Below are 26,245 nucleotides of genomic sequence, written 5' to 3'. Positions count from 1 at the left end.
AGATTTAGATTTTTTCCTGAAATGCTGGCACAGACCTCAAAATCTTTTAATTTTTTTCCTTTGATTGTCACTGAGCAGGTGGGGGTCTCTGCATGTGTTTCTAAAGCGCCCCTGGTCCTCATACTCTGAACTTCATTATGTTGGTCACATCCACAAGCATTTTCAAGTAGGTGTTCTGTCCCTACAGCCCTTCAGTCCACACAGTGGAAAGCACTTAATCCAGATCCTAGAATAGTGCCAGGCACATAAGTGGTACTCAAAAAATGCTTGTTAAGTGGATAAATGAAATCAACAGATACACCAATGCTTAATCAAAAGGAACCTGAGGAGCCCGTGCCAGTGGTGAACTTCAAGTCAGATTTTCTCCACTCTAGTTCTGGTCAGCGGGCTCCACGCTTTCTCCTAATGATGAAGCACCAGTTCTTTAGATGGTAACTGGCCTTAGTCATGGTCTCTTCTTAGTTCTCTGTACCTAGCCTCTAGATCGGGGGGATAAACTATAGGTTATCAGTGACCAGGCATTCCTATCACTAGCCATCTGTCTGCTTCTGTTTGTTTCTACACCTTAAATCCTTTCTCATGCCTCTTTTGGGAGCTTTCCTAGAGAGTCTGCCATGCCCACTGGAGTTGCCTGGCCTTTAAGTCTAGCTGACTCCACTGAGAACCCTGCCCAGTGCACCCCGGTTCTGATAAGATGCAAAGTGGCCCTTTGGAAAGACAACCAATGCATACTGGATTTCATTAGTTAATCCACTTTTCACTTAGCCACCTTTCTGCATTTGAAGAGTTGGCATTCCTCTTGTGAAGAAATCTCTTAAGATTTTTTGGTATGTCTGAAATGGTAGGATAACTTTGTTTACTCTATATATTCTGTCAAATGGCTTAGTTCCTTAAAATCAGTCTGTAAAATATAAGGTCCAATTGAAATTGATCATGGGAATGGAGGAAGAATTAGAAACAAAGAGGGGAAGATAAGACAGAGGCATTACAAGCCTTCAAAATAAAACAAAATGGAATAAAAGAAGGCCATTTATTTTTGGTTGCTTATGGAAGGGGGCAGAAATGAGTTAGGACAGGCAAACTGTAAGAACTGATTGAAACTCTGGCGCCCACAGTGAATTGCAAGGTGTTCAGGTGGAGCCGCTGTGTCTTCTCTGGCTCCCTGAACTATGACAAGGAGCTGGGGCTACAGGGCAGGAGCTGAGAAGTAAGATGGCTATTTTCTTTTTTTTTTTTAATGTTCTATCTTGGAACAAAGTAACTGCAGGAAGATCGGCAACTTCCCTGAGTGCGCATATAAATGTTTACACCCTAGCCCATCCCCAAACTTTTATTAGAACTTTGTATGCCCCAGGAGCTATGAAGGAATCACGTGATGACTGCCCCCTTCAGAAGCTCAAGTCCAGGTCAAAGATAAAAGCATGATAGCTCTTATTCTGACCAGGTCATTGTAACAAGCAGTAGTTTTGTCATAGCCCTCCATAGGCACTAGCAGGAGGGACATTTTTCCCCTTTATTTCAGTCTTCCATCTTACTGACTGTCTAACAGCAGCTGATGGGCTGGCCAGTCTCTGTTCTCTTATATTTAAATAAACTAGATGACAAAGAGCCTTTAATTGGTCAAATTATCAGAGATGTACATTATTAGTTCAAGTGCATCCATGGGATTTTCTTTTCAAATGTCACTGGGATTAAAATAACAGGAAACCGGAGATGGAAGCATTAGAAAGGGGTAGACTTTGGCAGCTGCGGGTGCCTACACTGCTACAGAGGACATCCTGGATGTAATGGTTATTTAAGAAGATGGGGGAAGGGGAAAACAGAAACATCAGGACTAAACAAACACTACAAAGAGTTAGCAACGTTTAGTGTTTGCAACTTAATTCTGTCCCTAGAAAAATGTGAATTGTTAGGTTTAAAATAAATGGAAACGTTCTAATTTGCATCTTAATGTAATACATGAGTAAAATAACACCTTCAAGTACACACCTTGAAGACCACTTATAATCAAAATTATCTGCTTAATACAGACAATTATGCTAATTTTGAGGTAGGTAGGTATATTTAAGTATTCTTGCAGTTTATGCAAAAATATTCTTGCAGTTTTGGAAAGACTCTTTGCCTCACGGGAACCTCTACTATTATATTGCTGTGTAATAGTATCGCTCATGAAGGAAAACATGATCTTAAGGCATAAGTCTTTAAAAACGCCTCCTACGACCTCTACTGAAGTCACTTCTGGTAAATATTTCAATCCCCATCTTCACTAGGTTGTCAGTCCCTTTAGTGAAAATGGGAAATACGTAGCACGTACTTTTGCTAAAAGCTTTCTCATTCTCCTTCATAAATCTCTATCATGTTTCACTGTCTCTTGGAAAATTCATTTCAGTTAAGAAAAAAAAATTCTTTGGGGGCTTGATTACAGAGTTACAAAGACCATAATGCCAAAGCTTTCATTTTTATTAGCTATTTGGTTTAAACCTTTTTTTTTTTTTTTTTTTTTTTTTAACAAATTTTGATCTATAGACCTGACTATCTTAGGTTGTAAAATAGGCTATGAAACAACTGTTTTATTCTCCTGGTCTATGTGGAGTGAAGCCAAACATATGGCAAAATGTACTATTACAGAGGAATTTGGATGGATGATTTCCTCCTCTGTGTATTATTTTCAAGCCCATCTCCAATGGCCGTTAGCAAGAAACCAGCTGCCAAGGGTGGTGGGGCAGTTACTGCTAGGGGCACACGCACATTCAGACATACACCTTGGTGACCCCTTACAGTCATACGCAGTTTATATGAGGTGTTTTACAGGAAAAGTGAAGGGTAAAAAGAAAGCTTGATTAGCAGTTTGCTCCTAGGTAGCTCAAACATCCAGGAAGAATATTTTATCCCCACCCAAGATGCAAAGGCTCAATGCAATATGTGAGAAGTGATAGATGACCCCGACTTACCACACAGAGTCCAGAGCCATCCAAGCACTCGTTGGAATTACCATTACAGTCACAGGGCAAACATTCTCCTGACTGGGCAAAAAAGAATCCTGCGTCGCATTTCTGAAACAGACAAAACAAAAGCATCTTCATGACCAAAAAGATCAATTTTGGCTATCATTTTCTGAGAGGAGTAAGAGGAACTGATTGGTAAATGATCTAAACATTTCTTTACAGAACATACTAACATGAACTATTTATACTACCATTCAATGATGTATATCCAATCTTCTTTATGTATCTTTTCTGCCTCTTTTTTCACTTCTTTTTTTGGCGGGGGCGGGGGGGGGCCTGGGGGCGGGGGTTCCTGCAGAGGTTGGCCGACCAGCCACGGCCCGGACACCACGAGAACGAATGGCGTCCAATTCTCGCGATGCGTAGCAATTCGCGCAGCAGGATCTCGTCTCTTACTCTCCTACGCCGCGAGAACGCCTGTCACCTCTCAGCAGAACGGGAGCATCTTAAACACAGTCTGGAGCACCTTTAACACAGTCTATCACTGTGAGGAAGTATAAGAAGATTTTAGGTAACAGTGAAGGAGAAATTTTCTAATGTTTTCTTCCAATCCGAAACAAGACATATCCAAACTATTTGGGTGAGGCACTGCATCACGCTCCCTGTGAATAAAGACCTGTGGGTTCAGAAATTATTGGCTGTGGCAGAACAACTTAGAGACGTGTCTTTCATAAACTTGAGCTCAAAAAAATACGATTTTCAGATCCTAAAATTTTAAAGGGAGGGGTAAGGAAGTTAATGAATCCTTACACTTAGCAGGTCCTTCGAGGGCGCTCTTCCTATATTTCATTTGTCCTCGTAACTGCGAGAAGGACATTATTTTCCTTCGTTCCAGTGGTGAGATAATTAAACCCAGAGGTGTGGGTTGTGGTGATGTTAACGATCTTGCATTTGCTGAATTGCCCTGCCCAAATGTCACTTGTGCTCCGGTTGAGAAACTTTGTGAGATTGTTCTTGGTTTATGCCATTGGGCTTATGGATATGTATTTTATGTTTCTTTGGAATGTTTCAATGCTGCAAGGCAGAAATGACATCATAGGCCTGGAAGTCCACTCCTTGCCTATCAGACAGATTTACATCTAAAGAATTCCAGAGAGATAAGAATCTGGGTTGTTTCCACAAACGTACAGAGGAGGAGATTTCCCATCACACCCGCCATTGACTCGTAGTTTGTACTCTCTTGGCTACCAGGAAGCTTTTCATTGTATCTGGCTGAGGTCCCTCTGACTGTTATGCAAACCCATTTCCTCTTGCTTTTCTCTCTGTAGAGAAAGAATCACTAGACACCATGCGCAGTATAAAAACCCCATAGTCCTAAAACTAAAATTTAACATATTCCATTTGGAGGAAGTTTAATAGAGCATAATGTCATTTGCCTATGAAGAAAAGGCAAAAAATCTGTCTTTCTAGGTGAAGACAAAATAAGGCTGAGAAGGGACCAATTTATAATTTATAATGGAGACTTTGTAGTTGATGGTAAGCCTTTTTCTCAGTTTCCACTAGGGAACAAAAGAGAGGGAAAGGTGCTAAAATTGCAGTAGGAAGCATTTAATTCACACCACCTAATTTCACATATTTCTAACTTCTGTTTCAAAATACAAGAAATACATGTTTTCACTGTGATGCAGTACACAGAAAAAGAAATTCACAGAAACAAGAGTAAGAAAAAAGACTCACAAAACAGTAATTAATCTTACTATGTGTCATATACTTTAAACTTCTTTATTTTATTTTATTTTATTTTATTTTATTTTATTTTAAAATATATCCTGGTCCTAAGACATAACATTGATTTGATGCCCAATGAATGTGTTGCATCCTGCATTTTGACATTAGGAGGCTTTTAATTATAAAAGGAATGGATAACAGTAGTGAGGGCCTTAGTATTAGTTATCTCAGGACCCTCCATACCAGTGGTTTCTGAGTTCTCTAACTGACCAAGTTACAGACATCTGACTGGGGGAGTTTCTGATTCAATAGTTCTGATGGTGAAGCCAAAGAATCTACATTTTTTTTTTTTATAAAATAAATTTTGTATTTTAAAAATTATTTATTTTAATTAATTCTTCCCCCCAGCCTTATTGAGATATAACTGACGTGTAACGTTGTATAAGTTTAAGGTGTACAACATGCTGATTTGATATACATATGTATTGCAAAATGATTACCACCATAGCATTAACTAACAACTCCATCATGTCACAAAACTACCATTCCTTTTTTGTGGTGAGAACATGTAAGATTTACTCTCTTAGCAACTCTCAAGTGTATAATACAGTATTATTAACTATAATCAAGGTGCTGTACATTAGATAACCAGAATTTGTTAATCTTTTAACTGGAAGTTTGTACCCTTTGACCAACCTCTCCCTGTTTCCCTGTCTCCTCTCCCAGCCCCTGTAACCACCCTTCTGGTCTCTGTTTCTATGAGTTCCAAGGAATGGGGCAGAGATTGGAGGTGTATTTGGAAGAGAAAAGCACACTGGTGGTGGCAGGGAGTCTGATAGAGATGCCTGGAAACAGTGCATGAAAAGACCCACTTGTACCATCAACTATAGTAAGGCCTTCCTCTGGCCCAAGGAATCAAATTTCTGAAAGGGTGTTTTTAAATCGATAGTAGTGCAAATCTTTTAGGCATTCTCACAGCTCTTTCTTCTGAAGAAGACAAAGAAAATTAAGATTTGCCCTGAATAAATGCATCATTGTGAATATGACAGTGGCTAATCTCTTATTAGCCTGAGGCCCTGACTAAATTAAGAGACTCATTTTTAAAAAAACAAAAATAAAATTATCACCACATAGGAAAAAAACCACAAAAAAATTGGAAGATTTTGTATTTTAGAAGAATTTTAGGTTTACTGAAAATTTTTGAGGGATCTGTATTTTTAAAAAATGCCATGAAGATTTCAGTGTGAGACTAGGTTTGGAAGGATTGCTTCAAAGCATCTGTCACAGTACCTTGTACATGTTCATTGCTCAATGAACTTGTGATTGTGATTTGAATGGTTTGGACCAGGACAGGACATCTGAGGTATATGTGCTGTTGGAAACCAGTGGTTTATCCTGCGAATCTACTCACCGCTCTCTGCTGGGGCTGGATTGGGTCTCCAACGTTTCTCAACACAGTCCAGGCAGCCACTACCTTGACTAGACTGTGTACAAGATGAAATCTTTGTTATGCCAAGTTTAGGAGGAGACTTCGCTCTGAGAATCTGTCATTATCCACTTATCCACCCACCAGACGAAGGTTCTGACCTTGTGTGAAGGATGATTTGGCTCAGGTGTCATACTGTGGGAGATGGGAAGAGAAGGGAGGCAGGGACAGGGTTGTGTGGAATAGTCACTTGGCCCCCTGCCAAGAGGGCAAGGAGGGTTGGAAGCCTGGCCAACTCCTTTCTTGCTGAGTTTTGTACACTTGAAAGGATTGTGTTTTCTAACTCATCTATCCAGAGAGGAGGCACCATCTTAAAATTCACATAAAGGCACCATATGGAATAATCGAAGCCCTGGGTATGGGGAGCTTCTGATGTCATTACTAGAGCCCATACACTGGATACCTTGAACCTTGTGTTGTAGAACTTTAGAGGATTCCTTGAAATGGTAAATTGTTAAGTGGTTCAAGAGAAGCCTGAGTATCCTCAGGAAGAGCTGTTTAAGGTTGTTTCTTTTATGTAAAAACATTTCATCATTTTTTTCCCAGAAAGTTCTGTTAAGTTTTACTGAATCTCTTCTTGAAATTCTATAGGAACTGGCAAAATTGACCTTTGTCATAATATTAAAAGGTAGATATTTTCAAGAATGAAAGTGTGGCTATTTTTTAGTTTTGCTCTTGGTTAACAATCTTTTCTCTAAGTAATTCTAAGACCTGTGCTATTTAGAGGCCTGTGAAAGCTGAATAGTCTTCTCACAAGGAGAATAATATCTGTCTGCTTTCTTTGGAAATATTCTCCAGAATTTACTAAACAAGATGTGTTTATGTATTATATATGTGTGTGTGTAAGCAAGAGAAGTCTTACAATCAATTTTTAGATGCAACCCTGAACCCTCCTGCCCATATAAGATTGACCTACAGCAGACAACTGTATAAACACGTGGGTGGGTGATTTAGAGAGCCCTCAGGGAGATTTGTATCTTCTGGGATGGTGCCACAACCTTTAAAAAAATTGATAATAATAACAAGGATAATAATAACAATAATGATGATGATGATAACTATAATATGGTTACCATTTACTGACAGCCTATGTACCAAGTATTGTGATAAGTACTTTATCCATGTTAGGGTATTTGCTCTTCACAGCAACTCTGTGAATTAGGTATAAGTACCTGCATTTTAGAAATGAACAAACTGAGAGTCAGAGAAGATTAGAAATGTATCCAATGTCACATAGGTTTATAAGAGGTTCAGACTGATCCAAATCTTCTTGTTTCTCTACAATACCATGCTTCCCCTCGTAAGTAAATAAATAAATAAAATTTAAAATTTTATTTAATTTACATTTTAATTAATTGAACATAAATATTTATCATGCTAAGTCACTGTGTTGGTCATGTTGTATAGGTCTTGCATTTTTACCCCACCATAGCTCTATGAGGTAAGTTCTGTTACCTTCGTTTTGCAGATGTGGTCTGTGTGGCTTACAGGAATTGTTATTCAGGCCAAGTAACACAGATAAGAAATGGTGGACTCAGAAATTAGATTCTTTGTTTGACTCCCACATTTGAGCTCTTAACCTGCTGTTGTACCATTAATATATGTTAACCGAACCCTTCTTGTTGGGCATTTAGGTTATTTCCAATTTTTTGCTGTTATAAACAATCCACAGCAGGCTGAAATGAATAAAAAATGTAAAATCCCTCCTTTAAGCCCCAGAAAAAATTCTTTAAAAATATATACAATCATTAATATATAAAAACCATTGAATGGGAATATTTACTTTTTAAACAACTTATTTCAGCCACATTGTCATTTTGCTTTCCACTAAATCACTTGTAGACTTTTTACAGCTCTCCATTCTTAAGCCACTCTGTTACTACAGCTTGCCTCCTGCTCTGACACTGAGATTGGATTAATCAATAATATTTACTTCTGCCTTTGAAGAATAAGAGTTAAAATTGCCATTTGCTTACTTTGTTATGATTAGTGTGATGTCTGGCTTGGAGTAAAAATCAGTGTATGTTTACTTGACTAATTTTATATTTATAGAAATCAGAACTAGATAGAACTTAGGAGGAAATTAGTGTGGTGTATCCATGTGCCGCTTATATTTAAAGGAACTGGAAATGACAGTGTATATATATGTTGATATCCTTGAAGAAGGCATTATTTCCAGAGGTTCATCGTATAATCACAATGTTAATTATTTCACTAGATGTAATTGTAATTAAGACTGTTTCTTAACAAAAAGCATAACATTTATACAGCTGATTGATCATTTTTGTCCTCATTCAAAGAAGTCTCCTTGAAAACACTAGACTTAAACCAACAATACTGTCATCATACAGAACATGTTTTGAATTTTCTTAAAAATTCTTAAATTGTGTTCTTTTGAAGTATAGTCCAGTCTGCATCCTTTGGGTGTGGCAAACTTCTAAAAATCTCTTGGGAGTTATCAAATAAAGTGAGTACCAAGCAAAGTAATATTAAGTTAAAAACTCATAAAAATCTCACTGTGTTTTCCAAATATTGTCACAGAGGAGCCAGTTAATTGGCCACAAGCCACTACTTTCACATAGATAGTGAATGTCTAAGACCTTCAGAATTTCTGTTGAAAAGCCCAATTGACTAAACAATTTAAATGCTCTAATAGCATTCTTTAGGAATTTGAGGTCTCCAATCACCCATTAAAATCAATTAACAATAGCAAAAATTGACCAGATTTAGGAGGGGCCTGAAGTTGTCATCTGAGGGTGTGAGACACATCTTGAGATCTCTGAGTAGGTACTTGATGTCCCAGAGAGAAACAGACTCTAATCTCCAGTTCCAACAAAAATAATGAATTAATTATAATAAAATTCCATTACAGAGAGCACACGCCACAGCCCTGTGCCTATTCTAATAGGATTTGACCTAAAATTGGAATAGATATTTGCATTGTATCTTCAACCAAGGATCTACAAACATTTTACAAATATTGACTCATCTTGCTTTCTGAATTAGACTTGTAAAATTTTGATTCATCAACTTTTGCTTTAATTTACTAAGGCTTAATGCGGAAAGCTTTAAAAAAAACCTCTCTGAATTCATTCATTTGTATCCAGAGTCATTGCTACCTTCCAAATTAGTATTCTTCAAATTTAACAGCCCACATTCAATTATCTTTCTGCTTAGGTTTTTGTATGGGTATAATCAATCCACTTTTCTCGTTTCCAGGCAACAATGATTTCAGCTCTAGTTTTAGTTTTAGTGAATTCCATTTTTTGTTTTAGTGTATTAGTCACCTTAAGATTGAATGTTATGCTCACTTAGGAGCTAAAGCTTTGTGCCTTTACTCAGAGTCTCTGGATCTTACACAATACGGACTTCCATCTGTTTAAAACTTGGGCAGAATTAAGAATCCAATAGTATTCAGGGACCTTCTAATAGGAACCAATTGTTCAATTTAATCTATTTAAAAATATCAATTTAGCCTTTGCTGAGGAGGAGTGACTTCTAAGAACATATAAATTTATTACACGGGTAGGCATTTCACAGGCTATTTTTTTCTGTCTATAAAAATAAAAGATAAAGTATCTGACATGGAAAGCAGTCCTGAATTAAGCTATTGATAACTTTGCCTCTGTATCTTTTCTGGTAGGACTTAACATGTTTTGATTGTTCGTATACAAAACTATAATGGAAGTGCCAAAATAAGTTAAAATGCATTATGCAGTGGGTTACAGTTAGCAAGTTGCCTTCTTGATTGACTTTACTTGAATATAGAGAGAATTACCCATGTACCCTCCCTTTTGCTCTTTAAGCTCTTGTTTGCGTAATTGAAATTCCCTGCATTTCAACAGGCGAAGTTAATTTTTAGATTTTGACAGTGATTTCACCATAGCTTGATTAGGAAAGTGGTTTCAACATTCCTCAGGGGTTTATCCAGTTCAGAGATATTTTTTCTTAGGATTGGCATAAATAAAGCTGGGGTATCAGCTGAACACAGACTATGGTACTGGTTTCTCCTAGTTGGCTCTTAGAGCTACCTTTGTGCTTATTGCTTGGGACCTCTATCTGCCATTCCGTGGCAAACTTGCAAAACACTCCAGCCCTCAATTTAATCACCAAATGAATTAGAGACAATGATGTAGGTCCCGAGGAATTCTGAGGAGTACAGCACTGCTATCTTGTCCACAGTTAAGCCAGGTCCTTTAATTTTGTAGAGTGGAAAGATAGTTATCATGGCATTTACTTTACATTTATGTGGCTATTCCTCAGCACTCTTTATGGGTCTTTTGGGTATTCTCCTGGGCGTGGAAACCAGTGCTCCACTCAAAGGTCTCAGATAAGTGTTCTCAAGCCCTGCACTTGATCAAATGCTTATTCGGACTTTTAGATACCAACAGACTCAGGCTGTGACGAAGTACTTACCACACTTGCTAATAAATAGCTCTCTTTAGTTGTAAAACTAAAAGGATCAAACAAGAAAAGTTTAGAGCCCTAAAGCCATAAAGATTTTCCTTTTGAAGTGTTGGATTGGAGGATGATTATTATGTTCATTAATACTGATGACAATTTCTTTAATTTTCTCCTTGAAAAGTTATTTAAAACACTTTATAAGTTGCTCATTTATAGTAGTGATTGCCACTTATAAAACATAATGGGGCTTTAGCAGTGCCTTTTTTCCTTTGATTTTTCTTAAAAAAAGAAATCTGCTAACATCTGGCTTTCTGCTCCGGGTCCTCCTCACATTGCCTCATGTAACTGGCTTGTGCGTTTCACTCTTCGCCTTCCAGGCTATGGTTACACAACATAGCCTCTGCCAGATTTTTTTTTATATCTGAAAACTGACTCAGTTTTATTTAATTTACTGGGGCAAATGCCATGGACACATTTCCAAGAAAGGAAGACATGCGGACCACAAGGGCTAGCCTTAAGAGCAAGGAGAGAGGAATGACTTCAGAGTTACAAGCTTTAGGGGATTTTGATATGACTCCTTAACCACTTAGTAGGAATCAATGTTGTGAGATGACAGGCATCTCTGTCCTCTTCAGCTGGTTTTTGTGAATAATAACAGCGAATATTTTGACAGACACCAGGCACTGAGCTAAGTGCTCCTTATAGATATTCTGATTTGATCATTACCATTTAATAGCCCACAGAATTGCAAATGTCTGCCTAAATTACCATTACTTTTTACAAGAAATTGGGAAATTTAATTGTTTAATTGTCTATAAACTGACTATGGCTTCTGTTCAGGGAAGGCAGCAGTGCTTCCTTAGGCAAGTTCTCTGGTTGGGGTATTCTGCCAGTTTCCATTGCTAGTAGATGTACCTGTTTCTGTCTTGAGGTGCCCTGTGTACTTCATTGCTACCTTCACACTGGACCATTCAGGATGCAAAGCAAAATGTGACTGGCAGTACCTGTCATTCTTTATGCTCTTCCTTGTGGGTCTATGCATAACTGAAAAAATGCTGTGGTGAATTAGTAGGAAAGGAGAAATGCACCCCAAATCTCTCAGGAGATCATCTTTCCTCTTTTGATGAGAAAATGGAGGTCATTGGGTAGAAAATCTCATACTATCTCTCTCTCTTCTCTTTCTCAAAATTTGTCTTTATCTTGACTCATCCTGATGTCCTCTGCCCACCTCAGAGGAGGTGGTGCTTCTCTTGTTGTTAGGAAAGACTAGCCCTCTTTCCGTGCTCTGGGGCTTACACACCTGTGGCCAGCAGGCTCTGTCCCATCACCTAGTCTCCCTCCCTCACACGCCACCCATCTCTTTGCACCCACAGGGATGAGGAGAAGCAGAGTACAGGTAAGTGCTGGGTCTTGTGTTGGACGAGCCCTGACTTCTTCCCCCAGGTTCAGAGTCTAAGAACACCTTCCTTCAGCTCTGCCTCTTTTTCATTTCCCTCCGTTCTTGCACAGCCAGGCTTGGTGAGTGAGAACTCAATCACACTGGCTCTGCTTCCTTCATGCCAACCTATGCCTCTATCCATCATCCAGTTTCTGTCTCCATGGTGCCACTGAAACTGCCCTGACAAAGCTGTCGGGTGATGTCTTTGTGGCTTTGCTTTTCCAATGTTACTTGTTCTTATGCCAGTACTTAATATTTTTGAAATTCCCTCCTTGAAATTCTCTCTTCTCTTTGCAGGACAACTCCCACTTTAGGTTTTTCTCCTGCCTCTCTTTCTCAGTATCTGTGGGGGGGGCATTTGGGGGGAAGGAAGGTAGGTTGTTCCTCTTCCTCTGCTGCCCCTGTGTTGTAGGTGTTCCCTAAGATAACCTCTGTATCCCTCTTTTTTATCAACACACTCTTGCTGGGTGAGGTCAACCTCTGCCACAGTTTCAGCCTCTGTTTATATTCTGGTAACTCCCCAAACTCTCTCCATAACCCGGATCTCACTCTTTTAGTCCACACTCTTGTTTCCAAGTACTTGTTAGACAAGTCCTTCTCCAGCTCTATAGGCACATGGAGTTAAATGTATCCCACACTGACCTTATGATATTCTCTCCCCAATCTGTTTTTCTCCTTATATCTCAGTTAATGATAAAGATTATGGAATATAAAGGGAAAAAGTAATGGATTAATGCTTTTAAATCACATGAATGTATTTTGCATTAATGTAGTTTTTGGAAATGCTTCCAAAACAGTGAACTCTGCAAGGATCAGAGAATGGTTTGCATATAGAATGACAAAGTTTAAGAACTCACGTTTTATCTCTTCCTTTTTACAAGCACTTTGCTATCATTGTTTATTTCAAATCTATGGTTTAAATGGAGGTAAATGAAGTATCACAGAGGTTAGAGTCTCAAGTTAGAAACGACCTTACACAATTCTGATCTGTTATAAATTTACTGTCTAAATGAATATCTCTATCTATGTGGACGGTAGGACTGGATGTTCTCCAAATTAATTTCTGTGTAGAATACCATGTTTATCAAGGTTAAGTAACTGGAATGTGCTAAGTTGAAGCTTACCTATTTGTTATATGATCAAAACTCAACAGTTACCACAGCGACTGCTTAGAACTTAGACAACAAAAGAGTTCTCAGGGAGGAGAATTTTGTCATGGACATTATTCAGAATTGCTGGCACACAGTGCTAATAAAAAGCAGACTGTGGTTTAGTAAGTGTTATTATTGTTTTAAAATTCTCTGTACACAATGCACCCCTTCTTGCCTCCACCTGAGTGAGACTGATCCCACCTCCTGTCACCCTTTGTATACTGTTGCCTCGTAGAGTCTGCCCTCTTCCTCTGAGATGTTTACCAAGATGGCTCTTCCTCCTTGTTCCTAATACCACTGTTTAGGTCAGAATCTTGGCATTTCTCTCCTGGATTATCATAATTACGTTTACTCTCTTGGTCACCAGGCTTTCTCCCTTCCAGTCCATTCAGTCCAGAATGAAGTTTTAAAAACCTTATCATACTGCTTTTCTGCTTCAAACCTCCCCAGTGAATGAAGTGGCTCTTCATTCACTGCATACATGAGTAAGTAAAATTCCTTAACATGACATACAAGGCTCCTATTTCACAGTAAAATCCTAACTATCTCTTCAGGTTCAATCTCAGCTCCCTCTGCTCTAATTAAACTATATGTTTCCCTCCTCCCCCAACATACCATTCGCTTGACCAGCTTGACTCTGCATGTACTGCGCAAAGGGTCTTGGGGTGCCTTTCTCCTCACCATCACCTATGAATCCTTTCCTCGGTCTCAGACTCAGTTGCTCTTCCTCTGCGTTCACGTGGCACTCTGCACACACCTCATTTGAGCACATGGAACATGCTATTGCAAGTTTTAATCTACACTCCAGCCTCCCTGAAATCACTGTGAGCTCCTTGAGAACAGGGAGTGTCTTATTCATCTTTGTATCCTTATCACCTATCAGAGTGATTAACAAATAGCAAGTAGATGCTGAAAATATGTTAGCTGAAAAAATGGATTGGAACCTGGAAAGAACGAACCAAGAGAGGGAAAATCATGTAAAACTTTGGAGAGAAATTTGGCAAATCTCACAAGGGAAGATCTCCAATCATGAATGATCTTTAAAAAATAATATTAAGGAAAAAAGCAAGCTGCAGTATAGGAACAGTACGATATTTATATTGTATTTTAAAACATGCAAAATAATTTTGTGTTATACACTGTGTAGGGCTGCATGCATATAGAGAAAAGTAAAAGAAATAAATGGGAACCTAAGAAATCAGGCAATTTAAGGGTAAAGGAGAGGAATGAGATTGAGGATATATGGGCTTAACTATATTGGCAATATTTTATTTCTTAAGATACATGGAGGGGATACAAATGCTCATGAGAAAGAAAGAAAAAGAAAGAAAGAGAAGAAAAGAAAGAAAGGAAGAAAGAAAGAAGGAAAGAAAGAAAGAAAGAGAAAGAAAGAAAAAATGAAAGAAAGGGAGGAAGGAAGGAGGGGAGGGGAGGGAGGAAGGAAGGAGAGAAAGAAAGACAAAAGATCCCACATAGGTTGGCTGGCTATTGGATTTCCATGTCTAGACCTGGTAAGGTCTCTAAAACATCATCTCTAGGAAGTGACTAATGTGGTCATGACAATAGATTCAGCTGCTTGTGTATAATTTCCCTAACTTCCTTGTTATTCATTTTATGTACGATTATCATTACACACAGTTAAAAAAAATAAGCAGAGGAACATTCCTTACTTAATTTGTTCTTCCTTTGTTTTTCATCGTACAGCTAGTAGCTACCTCATCCCACATGGAAGCCTTTCACGTGTCTGTATACGTGTCTCAGTTAAAACATACGCCAGCTTTAGGTTCTTCTAAAATGTTCAAATGACTGCTTAATTTGATTTCCACTACTTAATTTATTCTGTCAGTAAAGCTCTGTGTCCTAGGCTACCTGTGCGATCTGGAGGACTTTTAGGGTGCTTATTTATTCTAGTTGGGGCTTACTAATTTAAGGCAGAGGTAAAAGAGTCTCAAAATAGTGCACAATACTCCCATTTTCCAATGACTGAGAAACTAAAATGTTAAAATCCATGTGAGATGGTTTACAGGCTAGTTTTCTGTTCTAAGAGGGGAGTTGGAGTCCAAACTCAGACTCCTGCCTCCTCAGGGACCAAGACAGCCAATAGTGGGAACCCCAAGCATCTCTGGCTTTAAACTGGCAGAACATGGCAGAATGACCCATAAACTCGGCTAAAGGTTGCTCTCTCCAGCTGGCCTGGAGCTGAAAAAGGGGAATGGGAAAAGACTGTGCAATGATTCAAACGAAATGAAGCTGACTTACGGAATTTAAGATTATGTTCTTATACTTGGTTAGTTTTTGGGGGGTATATTCTCTTCTCCATTATTCCTTTACATGAAACTAAAATAATTAGTAAATTACAACAGCTAATTGCAGCAGGTACTTTTGGAAAGTGTTCCCCCACTAGAAAGGAAATGGAAAAAGCCATGCATTTTGAAAGAGGGCTTGTCATTGATTTAGTCAATCCGTCAGTCAGGGGCCCAGTAGGAAACAGAATTCACTTTAGAGGATTCAAGTGAAGAGAAGGAAGACATGAGAATGGATGGATGGTTTACAGACGCGTGGGGAGGTTAATGCAGCAAGGAATGGAGAGGCCATGGGAACAGAGGCCTAGCACCCCTAGGGCCCAAGGAACAAAGAAAGGTCTTACTCTGGCCTCTTACAGAGAGGCCAGAGCTGTGAAGGAGAGGCTGCCGTTGGACCTGCAGGCGTGGGGAGTCACAGCTTCTGCCCAAGAGGCAGTGGTGAGGCAGGGAGGGAGCAGGGCAGAACTGCCCCACCTCTCTGCTCTGCTTTGTGACTCAGCAGGGGAGCCTGAGTGAGGAGTCTTCAGGGGTCTGCCTCTGGAGGCAGAGCAAGGTGGGTAGGCAGGCACAGCCAGGGTCTGGGGGGAATATAAGTGGGCAAGTGGAGAGTAAGCAGCACACCCTCATTCCCAGGGGTGTGGCAGGAGAAGGTACTCAAGCAGCAATATGAAATAATTGACCTGCTAGCTCTTTATCTGGGGATGGTTCAAATGGTCCCCATTTGAAGTAGATGTAGAAAATGACATCTGATTGACTTTCTCAGACAGTCCAGACCAAGGCCGCTTTCAAATAATCAACTTGCCTTTACCAAATCTTTGTAGGCTCATTAAAAAATGTTAATTTACTAATTAGGATGGTTTCGAACACTAAAACAGAAGCAAAGTCAGATTTTGTTAGAAAATCATTAAATGTGATACCAGAAATTACTGTGACTGTGTGGATTGAGCTAGAACGCGGCTAAAAGTTTAGGATTATTTATATCCAGTAATTTTGTTTTGGAAGTAGAGTTGATTTACAATGTTGTGTTTCTGATGTACAGCAAAGTGATTCAGTTATAAATACATACACACACATATATGTATGCTTTTTCATATTCTTTTCCATTATGGTTTACAGGGTATTAAATATAATTCCCTGTGCTATATAGTAGGACCGTGTTGTTTATCTATATCCAGCTGTTTTTAAGTCACATCTTCCTTGTGGCCCCACTCCTTGCTTTGTTGGTGGAGAGCAGTGCATCTCATTCACGTTTTTTGCCTCCTTAGAGAGCCCTGTTCTTCAGCCTTCCTCAGGCATAAGCCTCTGAAAACAGGCAAAACCATAACCACACCCATGATCTCCTCCAACATCCTGAACTCAGCTTTACATTTCATATACATTTAATCAACTCTTGGGAGATAACAATTCTCTGTTGAAGTGTAAAGGTCTTTTTTAGTTGTAATCATCCTAAATATTAATTTGGGGATTATAACAGATTTTTAAGTGGGTCCATTAGGGGCCACAGTCAGGAAAGAACATGGATATAAGTGCTTCTTGCAAGAAATATGTTTGGAATAGCCAGTAATGGACTGAGGAGAGCTAGCAAATTGACTTCTATTCATCTGGAGGCTGAAGCTGCACCATCTAAAGATGGATTGCACTTCACATATTTGGACTCTTCTTTCATAATTTATAACAATCTGGGGAAAGTGACATATTTCCCCTGTTCAGTTGATGGAGCATATTTTTAGGGAATCTAAATAGATAATGAGTTTGTATTCAAAGGTGGGATCCCTTTCAAGTATCAGTTTTGATAGGTTTCTCAGTATAATTGCAGTCAGTTAATTGTTAAATCAAGAAGATTAAGAGCATTTCATAGGTAGGGGGAAATTTTCTTTTCGAATGTATTCTCTCTGTCCCTCTTTTTATCCCTTATTCTTCCAACAGCTTACAAATCCTCCCCCCCCGCCGCTGCCCCCAACTCTGTAGCATATCTCTCTAGGTAATTTTTCTTTAGAATTTGCACCCAAAATTTTCAGAATATGTTGAAAATCTATTCTTTGGCATTTTAAGAAGTGCACACATGTATATCCATGTTCAAGTCCCCATTTGTTAACCATATAGCTGGCAGCCATTCAGTTTTGTACATATTTGTTGAGTGAATGAATCAATTTCTTCTCCATATATGCTTCCATTGAGGATACCCCCAGCTTCTGGACATCACTGTTTTATCTCCTATGTGCATTGATGTGGTGCACTACAGTCTGTTTCTTACAGGTGCCATAATTCCCTATAGTTGCATCCTCTGGAGACAACTGGGAGCAGTGGAAAGCATGAGGTCTTGGTTCTAGTTCCAGTTCTACTACTGGGTAACCTGGCCTGGCTTATTTAACGCTAGGTGTCAGTTTCTCTTTCTGAAAAAAATGGGAGTGATCACCATATTATCTCTTAGAGTGGTTGTGAGTATCAACTAATATTGTGCAGTTAAAGTCCAATGGAAGGGTAGAGAAGGGGTTCAATAGCTATTAGTTTCCTCCCTTCCTTTTGGACGTGTCTGTGCCAGGGTTATCTGTTTTAACGGGTAGCTTTTCAGTAAGCTGTAAGTCTTTCTTTATGGGACACAGCTCAGCAATGACCCCTGAAGTTACTGGTTCATTGTCTTTCTTCCTCAGAAGACTTAGCTCCCAGAGAACAGAATCTGGATTTGTCTGTTTTGTCACTGTATCCTCAGTGCCTTGCACAGCAGGTGCTTAATGAATATGTAGTGAATGTGTGGCACTGTACATACATCGGTATTATATAATCACAGGATTCCAGAGCTGCCAAGGATCTTAGTTGTTCCTTCATCTAACCTCTTATTTAAAGTTTGGAAAACTGCAACCGAGAAAAGTAAGGGACTCATCTAAAGTCACGTACATAGAGCAAGTTAATGCCACCCTTAGTGCACCTTCCACTAAACCACACTTCTTGATGATGATGAAGAAAGTGATGTTAAGAATGGTGGGGGCTGTTCTGTCCACTTCTGCCTTTCCTAGGCTTATCTGGGATAAAAGTCAACTCTGCTCATGGTTATCAGATTTATCAAGAATCTCATTAAAGTTATTCCAGTAGTACCATCTCCCTTATTTCACAGGTGAGTGCCATCATCATCCAGAGTTCTGACTACCACTCCCCAGGCACGAGGGTGAGGGAGTGGGGTGGGATGGGATGGAGAAGTGGGGGCAGGTGAGGGGGGAGAACACTTTTTAAATCTTGCTCAGGTTTGCTCTGTATGGCTCAGCTGAGATAGGAAACCTTGTCCGTCGGCCCTCTGTAATTACTAGATTTGGCATATGGCAATTATTTGTAATTTAAATATAATTTATAGCTGATGTTTCAATTTTTAGCAGTTTCTATTTAGTGCAGATAGAAATAGACTGTGAAGCAAATAATGTAATGACTTATTAGAGAAGTCAACTCTTGTTAGAAGCTGGTTGTATGACATCCAGCTGTACCCCTGACACCTCCTTTGTTTCATTTGAGGGATCTGACAGTGGGCCTTGGGAAAGGATGCCCCTTTGTGTAACATACACCAGCGGTTATGCAGGTGTTTCCCTTATGAATAAGAAGCAGGTGTCTGGTTGAGCAGAATGTATGACAGCTTGACCCACCTAACAGGAAAACTATGACCTATAAATTGTACTAATAAAATACCATCACTACAATTTTGACTGGGCCATGAAACTAACACCATCGCCCTTCAACACTGAGAGAGGCTAGATCCCACAGAGGGTTTGTGACTGGTTCAAAACTTGGATTGTAAGTTGACCCTACACGCTGCCTTTGATATATTTTATAAGACAAATTTTATGAGGCAAATGACAGTTAGCTCTTACCCCAAGTGTTCTTATTTGTAAAATGGGAGCAGTAGAATTCATTAAACAAATATTTTACATCTCTACAATGTGTCAAGCACCTAAAAGGCTCAGGAGAATGAATCTTCAGGCCACGACTGAAGTATTTCAGAGTGGTGGTCTGTTCAGGGTCTCTGATGACAGGGCCATTTTCAAACAGTTCATAAATAAACAAATATATCAAACACAAACTGCTTACAGAAAGCAACGCAAATGAGTTACCATCCTGAACATTTAGCTCCTCAATTTGGGGAGCTAATTAAAACAGAACAATAACAAAAAAACTTTTCCAACAAGTGGTAAATCTATACGAACAAAATTTTAACTACAATATCATGAACTGTTCCTAAGTTCTATTATTTTTAGAAGATGAATGAGATTCAAAGTTGGTACAGAATTTCCATTCTTTTCATGTTATTTGGGATTGTTTCCTAAAATTTTCCTACCTAACTTCCCTCCCCTAAAATTTTATTTTGGTAAAATACTATTTAAATCTTTATTTCATTCAATTTTACATTGATAAATGGCATAAATAACCTGCACATTTTCCTTTTAGTAAAAAATTTGAAGGGTAGTTTCAGAATCACTTTACAACCTGATATTATCTGTTTATAGCTTTTAAATTTTGCCCCCAAATTACTGTTTTGATCCAGATACTTACTGTGTTAAAGCACGTTTATAAAAGTGAAGGTAAAGTACACAAAGTGAAAAGAAAATGACTGCAAAGGAGACGGCAGTGCCTCAAGTGCTATAGATCTATTCTCTGCACTGCTGTTTTTAATGCCATCAAAATAATACACATTTATGAAAGGAAATGGATGAGGAAGGCTGAGAATGTTTGATTTAAAGTGATTTTGTTATCTGTAATTTGAGGGGGAAAAATTGTGCTGCTTTTAAAACAATACTTTAGTTACAGATGTTTCCAAACCCCTTCCCTGATCCAAGGAAACAAAATACCATTCAGCAACAAGCCCAGATTTAGAGATGGGGCTTGGTCCAATATAAACATTTCTTAGCTAGACCTTCTCCATGAAAGTGCATAGTCAATTTTTCCATATACAGTGGGAAAGACAAAGCTTTTAGCTTAAAAGGCATTCTCGCCCGTAGCACAGAGCTCCTGGAATGAACAGCCTAGGGATGTCATGGTTCATTATTGATGTCAGGCTGAATGCTGATTTGTTCATCAGAGGTATATGACAGGATTCTGTCAGAATGGACACATGCCACAAACAGAAAACTCAGCACCGTTTTGGCTTTCAGTATTTGGTATGGTATTTCATTCTGTCTCTCTGTTTCATGTAGCACTGTTTACCCAGGGCCCAGTTTAGGGTGTGGCACAAAGCAGGCATTCAACAAATAAGGAATGCATAAACTATTTTCTTGAGCAACTATTATACTGAAGGTACTTGGCCAGTCAATTTGGGGAATCAGAAGATGAATCATGGACACTGCTGGCCTCCAGGAGTTTAGTGGGGGCATTTAAAGTGCATATGTAACTTACTATAATATATGGTAGAAAGTGCTAAGAATCATAGTATAGGAGAGGTACAGAGAAATGCTGAGAGAGTAAAGAGGAAGGGGAAATTACTTTTAACATGGGGGTGGGGGATGGATCAAGAATGGTTCTTCAGAAGAGGTGGCATTTTTGGGCTTCCCTGGTGGCGCAGTGGTTGAGAGTCCGCCTGCCGATGCAGGGGACGTGGGTTCGTGCCCCGGTCTGGGAAGATCCCACATGCCACGGAGCGGCTGGGCCCGTGAGCCATGGCCGCTGAGCCTGTGCGTCCGGAGCCTGTGCTCCGCAACGGGAGAGGCCACAACAGTGAGAGGCCCGCGAACCGAAAAAAAAAAAAAAAAAAAGAAGAGGTGGCATTTTTGCACGGTTTTCTTAAAGGAGAAGGCTGAAGCCTAAAGGCTGGAAAACATAGGGCATTTTTTAGTCACTTCCCATAAGGCAGAGAGGCTCAAACTTATATTCCTTTTGTTTTATTGCTCAAACTAGGCATCCTCCCCCTCGCCCTGTAATCTACTTCAATAAAAAGCACCAGATGGACTGACTTTTTTCCTACTTTCTGTGATCTTCTTTGGAAGGATTAGTTTAATATCAGCGACTAAACTCATGTGACATCTTCAGCAACATTCTGGCTTACAGTATACTAACACGGAGATACCACTCTGTCTCCATATTGTAGATAATACTGGAGGCATGCCCTAATCCCTGAACTAAGTGTTAGGTATGCCTAGAAGCCTCATTAGTTCTTTTGGTCACCAGGATCCCATAAGGGACTGTCATGTGGCTTGAAAGTTAGGAGTTTGGAATTGACAATAATTTCCAAGTTATAAATTATGCATAGGGATAATTCCATTCAACTGTAAGAAGAGAATATTGTTTTTATCCTCTTTCATTCTGCTAATGCATTTTACCCAAAGTGAGATGAGCAAAAGAATGGTAATAGGAATACTTGGTTGTGTGGCTCTCTCGGTAGCTACAAGATTGATTGAATTGACTGAGAATCTATCAATAATTAAAGCAAGAACCTGGTGCACTTGGTTTTTAATACGCTACTGTCAATAGCACAGTCACTGAACAGCTGAAATAGAGCAAAAATCTATCCTCGTTTAAAGTTTCAACTGCTTTTTCAGTTTTTTTCTCCTTTTTAAAAAAGGACTTAATTGATATTTATAGGACATTCCATCCAGAAACAACAGAATACACTTTCTTCTCAAGTGCTCATGAAACATTCTCCAGGATAGATCATATCTTGGGTCACAAATCAAGCCTTGGTAAATTTAAGAAAATTGAAATCGTGTCAAGTATCTTTTCCAACCACAATGCTATGATATCAATTACAGGAAAAAATCTGTAAAAAATACAAACACATGAAGGCTAAACAGTACACTACTAAATAACCAAGAGATCACTAAAGAAATCAAAGAGGAAATTTTAAAATGCCTAGAAACAAATGACAATGAAAATATCATGACCCAAAACCTATGGGATGCAGCAAAAGCAGTTCTAAGAGGGAAGTTTATAGCAATACAATCCTACCTTAAGAAACAAGAAACATCTCAAATAAATAACCTAACCTTACACCTAAAGCAATTAGAGAAAGAAGAACAAAGAAAAGCCCAAAGTTAGCAGAAGGAAAGAAATCATAAGAATCAGATCAGAAATAAATGAAAAAGAAATGAAGGAAACAATAGCAAAGATCAGTAAACTAAAAGCTGGTTCTTTGAGCAGATAAACAAAATTGATAAGCCATTAGCCAGACTCATCAAGAAAAAAAGGGAGAAGACTCAAATCAATAGAATTAGAAATGAAAAAGGAGAAGTAACAGTTGACACTGTAGAAATACAAAGGATCATGAGAGATTACTGCAAGCAACTATATGTCAATAAAATGGACAACCTGGAAGAAATGGACAAATTCTTAGAAAAGCACAACCTTCCGAGACTGAACCAGGAAGAAATAGAAAATATAAACAGACTAATCACAAGCACTGAAATTGAAACTGTGGTTAAACTTCCAACAAACAAAAGCCCAGGACCAGACGGCTTCACAGGCGAATTCTATCAAACATTTAGAGAAGAGCTAACACCTATCCTTCTCAAACTCTTCCAAAATATAGCAGAGGGAGGAACACTCTCAAACTCATTCTATGAGGCCACCAACACCCTGATACCAAAACCAGACAAAGATGTCACAAAGAAAGAAAACTACAGGCCAATATCACTGATGAATATACATACAAAAATCCTCAACAAAATACTAGCAAACAGAATCCAACAGCACATTAAAAGGATCATACACCATGATCAAGTGGCATTTACCCCAGGAATGCAAGAATTCTTCAATATATGCAAATCAATCAATGTGATAAACCAAATTAACAAACTGAAGGAGAAAAACCATATGAGCATCTCAATAGATGCAGAAAAAGCTTTCAACAAAATTCAACACCCATGTATGATAAAAACTGTCCAGAAAGTAGGCATAGAGGGAACTTACCTCAAAATAATAAAGGCCATATATGACAAACCCACAGCCAACATCGTTCTCAATGGTGAAAAACTGAAACCATCTCCTCTAAGTTAAGGAAAAATACAAGGTTGTCCACTCTCACCACTATTATTCAACATAGTTTTGGAAGTTTTAGCCACAGCAATCAGAGAAGAAAAAGAAATAAAAGGAATCCAAAGCAGAAAAGAAGTAAAGCTGTCACCGTTTGGAGATGACATGATACTATATATAGAGAATCCTAAACATGCTACCAGAAAACTACTAGAGCTAATCAATGAACTTGGTAAAGTAGCAGGATACAAAATTCATGCACCGAAATCTCTTGCATTCCTATACACCAGTGATGAAAAATCTGAAAGAGAAATTAAGGAAACACTCCCATTTACCATTGCAACAAAAAGAATAAAATACCTAGGAATAAACCTACCTAAGGAGACAAAAGACCTGTACTCAGAAAACTGTAAGACACTGATGAAAGAAAGGTGATACAAACAGATGGAGAGAAATACCATGTTCTTGGATTGGAAGAATCAACATTGTGAAAATGATTATGCTACCCAAAGCAACCTACAGATTCAATGCAATCCCTATCAAACTACCAGTGGCATTTTTCACAGAGCTAGAACAAAAAAATTCACAATTTGTATGGAAACACAAAAGACACTGGAATAGCCAAAGCAATCTTGAGAAAGAAAAATGGAGCTGGAGGAATCAGGCTCCCAGACTTCAGGCTATACTACAAAGCTACAGTAATCAAGACAGTATGGTACTGGAACAAACACAGAAATATAAATCAATGGAACAGGATAGAAAGCCCAGAGATAAACCCATGCACATGTGGTCACCTTAGCTTTGATAAAGGAGGCAAGATATACAATGGAGAAAAGACAGCCTCTTCAACAAGTGGTGCTGGGGAAACTGGACAGCTACATGTAAAAGAATGAAATTAGAATACTCCCTAACACCATACACAAAAATAAACTCAAAATGGATTAAAGACCTAAATGTAAGGCCAGACACTATCCAACTCTTAGAGGAAAACATAGGCAGAACACTCTATGACGTCAATCACAGCAAGATCCTTTTTGACCCACCTCCTAGAGAAATGGAAATAAAAATAAACAAATGAGACCTAATGAAACTTCAAATCTTTTGCACAGCAAAGGAAACCATAAACAAGATGAAAAGACAACACTCAGAATGGGAGAAACTGTTTGCAAATGAAGCAACTGACAAAGGATTAATCTCCAAAATTTACAAGCAGCTCATGCAGCTCAATATCAAAAAAACAAACAACCCAATCCTAAAATGGGTAGAAGACCTAAATAGGCATTTCTCCAAAGAAGATATACACATTACCAACAAACACATGAAAGGATGCTCAATATCACTAATCATTAGAGAAATGCAAATCAAAACTATAAAGAGGTATCACCTCACACCAGTCAGAATGGCGATCCTCAAAAAATCTACAAACAATAAATGCTGGAGAGGGTGTGGAGAAAAGGGAACCCTCTTTCACTGTTGGTGGGAATGTAAATTGATAGAGTCATTATAGAGAACAGTATGGAGGTTCCTTAAAAAACTAAAAATAGAACTACTATATGACCCAGCAGTCCCACTACTGTGCATACACCCTGAGAAAACCATAATTCAAAAAGAGTCATGTACCACAATGTTCATTGCAGCTCTATTTACAATAGCCAGGACATGGAAGCAACCTAAGTGTCCATCGACAGATGAATAGATAAAGAAGATGTGGAACATATATACAATGCAATATTGCTCAGCCATAAAAAGGAATGAAATTGAGTTATTTGTAGCGAGGTGGATAGACCTAGAGTCTGTCATAGAATGAAGTAAGTCAGAAAGAGAAAAATACCGTATGCTAACATATATATATGGAATCTAAAAAAAAAAAAAAAAAACGGTTCTGAAGAACCTAGTGACAGGACAGGAATAAAGATGCAGACGTAGAGAAAGGACTTGAGGACATGGGGAGGGGGAAGGGTAAGCTGGGACGAAGTGAGAGAGTCACATGGACATATATACACTACCAAATATAAAATAGATAGCTAGTGGGAAGCAGCCGCATAGCACAGGGAGATCAGCTCGGTGCTTTGTGACCACCTAGAGGGGTGGGATAGGGAGGGTGGGAGGGAGACACAAGAGAGAGGAGATATGGGGATATATGTATATGTATAGCTGATTCACTTTGTTATACAGCAGAAACTAACACCCCACTGTAAAGCAATTATACTTCAATAAATATGTTTAAAAAAAAGTGAATAGCATATAAAGAAAAAAAGTTTGTAAATTTCCTAGACGATGTGAACTATGTTCCAAGGAAATCCATGGTGACTCATGACTTTGAGGAGAAAGCACATTTTCTAGATGAATTTATGTTAGCAGATTACAAAAAGAGAGATTGTAATCAAAGGAAAATCAAAGCAGTTTAGATAATCTGAGATGATGATATAATGTCTTAAAATTAAAACAAGGGTCCAACACTTGTTAGCTTTCAAAACAACTGAATGGAAGAGCAGATAAAAAGATATTCTGCAGAAAAGAAAACAACAGAATGCTTATTTCCACTGAACATTTTGATATATTGCAGGTCCAAAAACACAGGTCACAAGGAAAATGTGCTTCACCTGCCAAAATAATCACCAATACTGTTTGAGAGTAGGAAGAGCCCAGCCCTTTAAAAAAACAGATTTTAAGCCCGTTACAAAGAGTATTATCCTTCCCCCAAAAGATTATTACTCTGATCTTACAAAGATATTTATATTTCCTTAAATATGGTATTACTTTCACCATACTGAGCATCCTTTTCACATCAAGACCAGGGGAGAGAACAAGGGATGATAGTGCCTGCCATTTTGAAAGTGAACCACTGA

General features: G+C 38.7%; 1 protein-coding gene across 3 annotated transcripts in view; it reads right to left on the bottom strand.

Annotated features, from left to right (window-relative positions):
• The window catches only part of LAMA4 (laminin subunit alpha 4), a 142,001-nt gene that overhangs the window by 99,299 nt on the left and 16,457 nt on the right, over positions 1–26,245 (bottom strand). For all 3 annotated transcript variants that reach the window (XM_060114340.1, XM_060114342.1, XM_060114341.1), the window contains exon 3: positions 2,952–3,053. In XM_060114340.1, the coding sequence (XP_059970323.1) occupies positions 2,952–3,053 (102 nt within the window). The remainder of the gene's footprint in view (positions 1–2,951; positions 3,054–26,245) is intronic.

Source organism: Mesoplodon densirostris, chromosome 12 (genome assembly GCF_025265405.1).
Source record: "Mesoplodon densirostris isolate mMesDen1 chromosome 12, mMesDen1 primary haplotype, whole genome shotgun sequence".
NCBI classification, from domain to species: Eukaryota; Metazoa; Chordata; class Mammalia; order Artiodactyla; family Ziphiidae; genus Mesoplodon; species Mesoplodon densirostris.
Note: the sequence above shows the minus strand (reverse complement) of the source record. Positions and strands in the feature narration are given on the sequence as shown.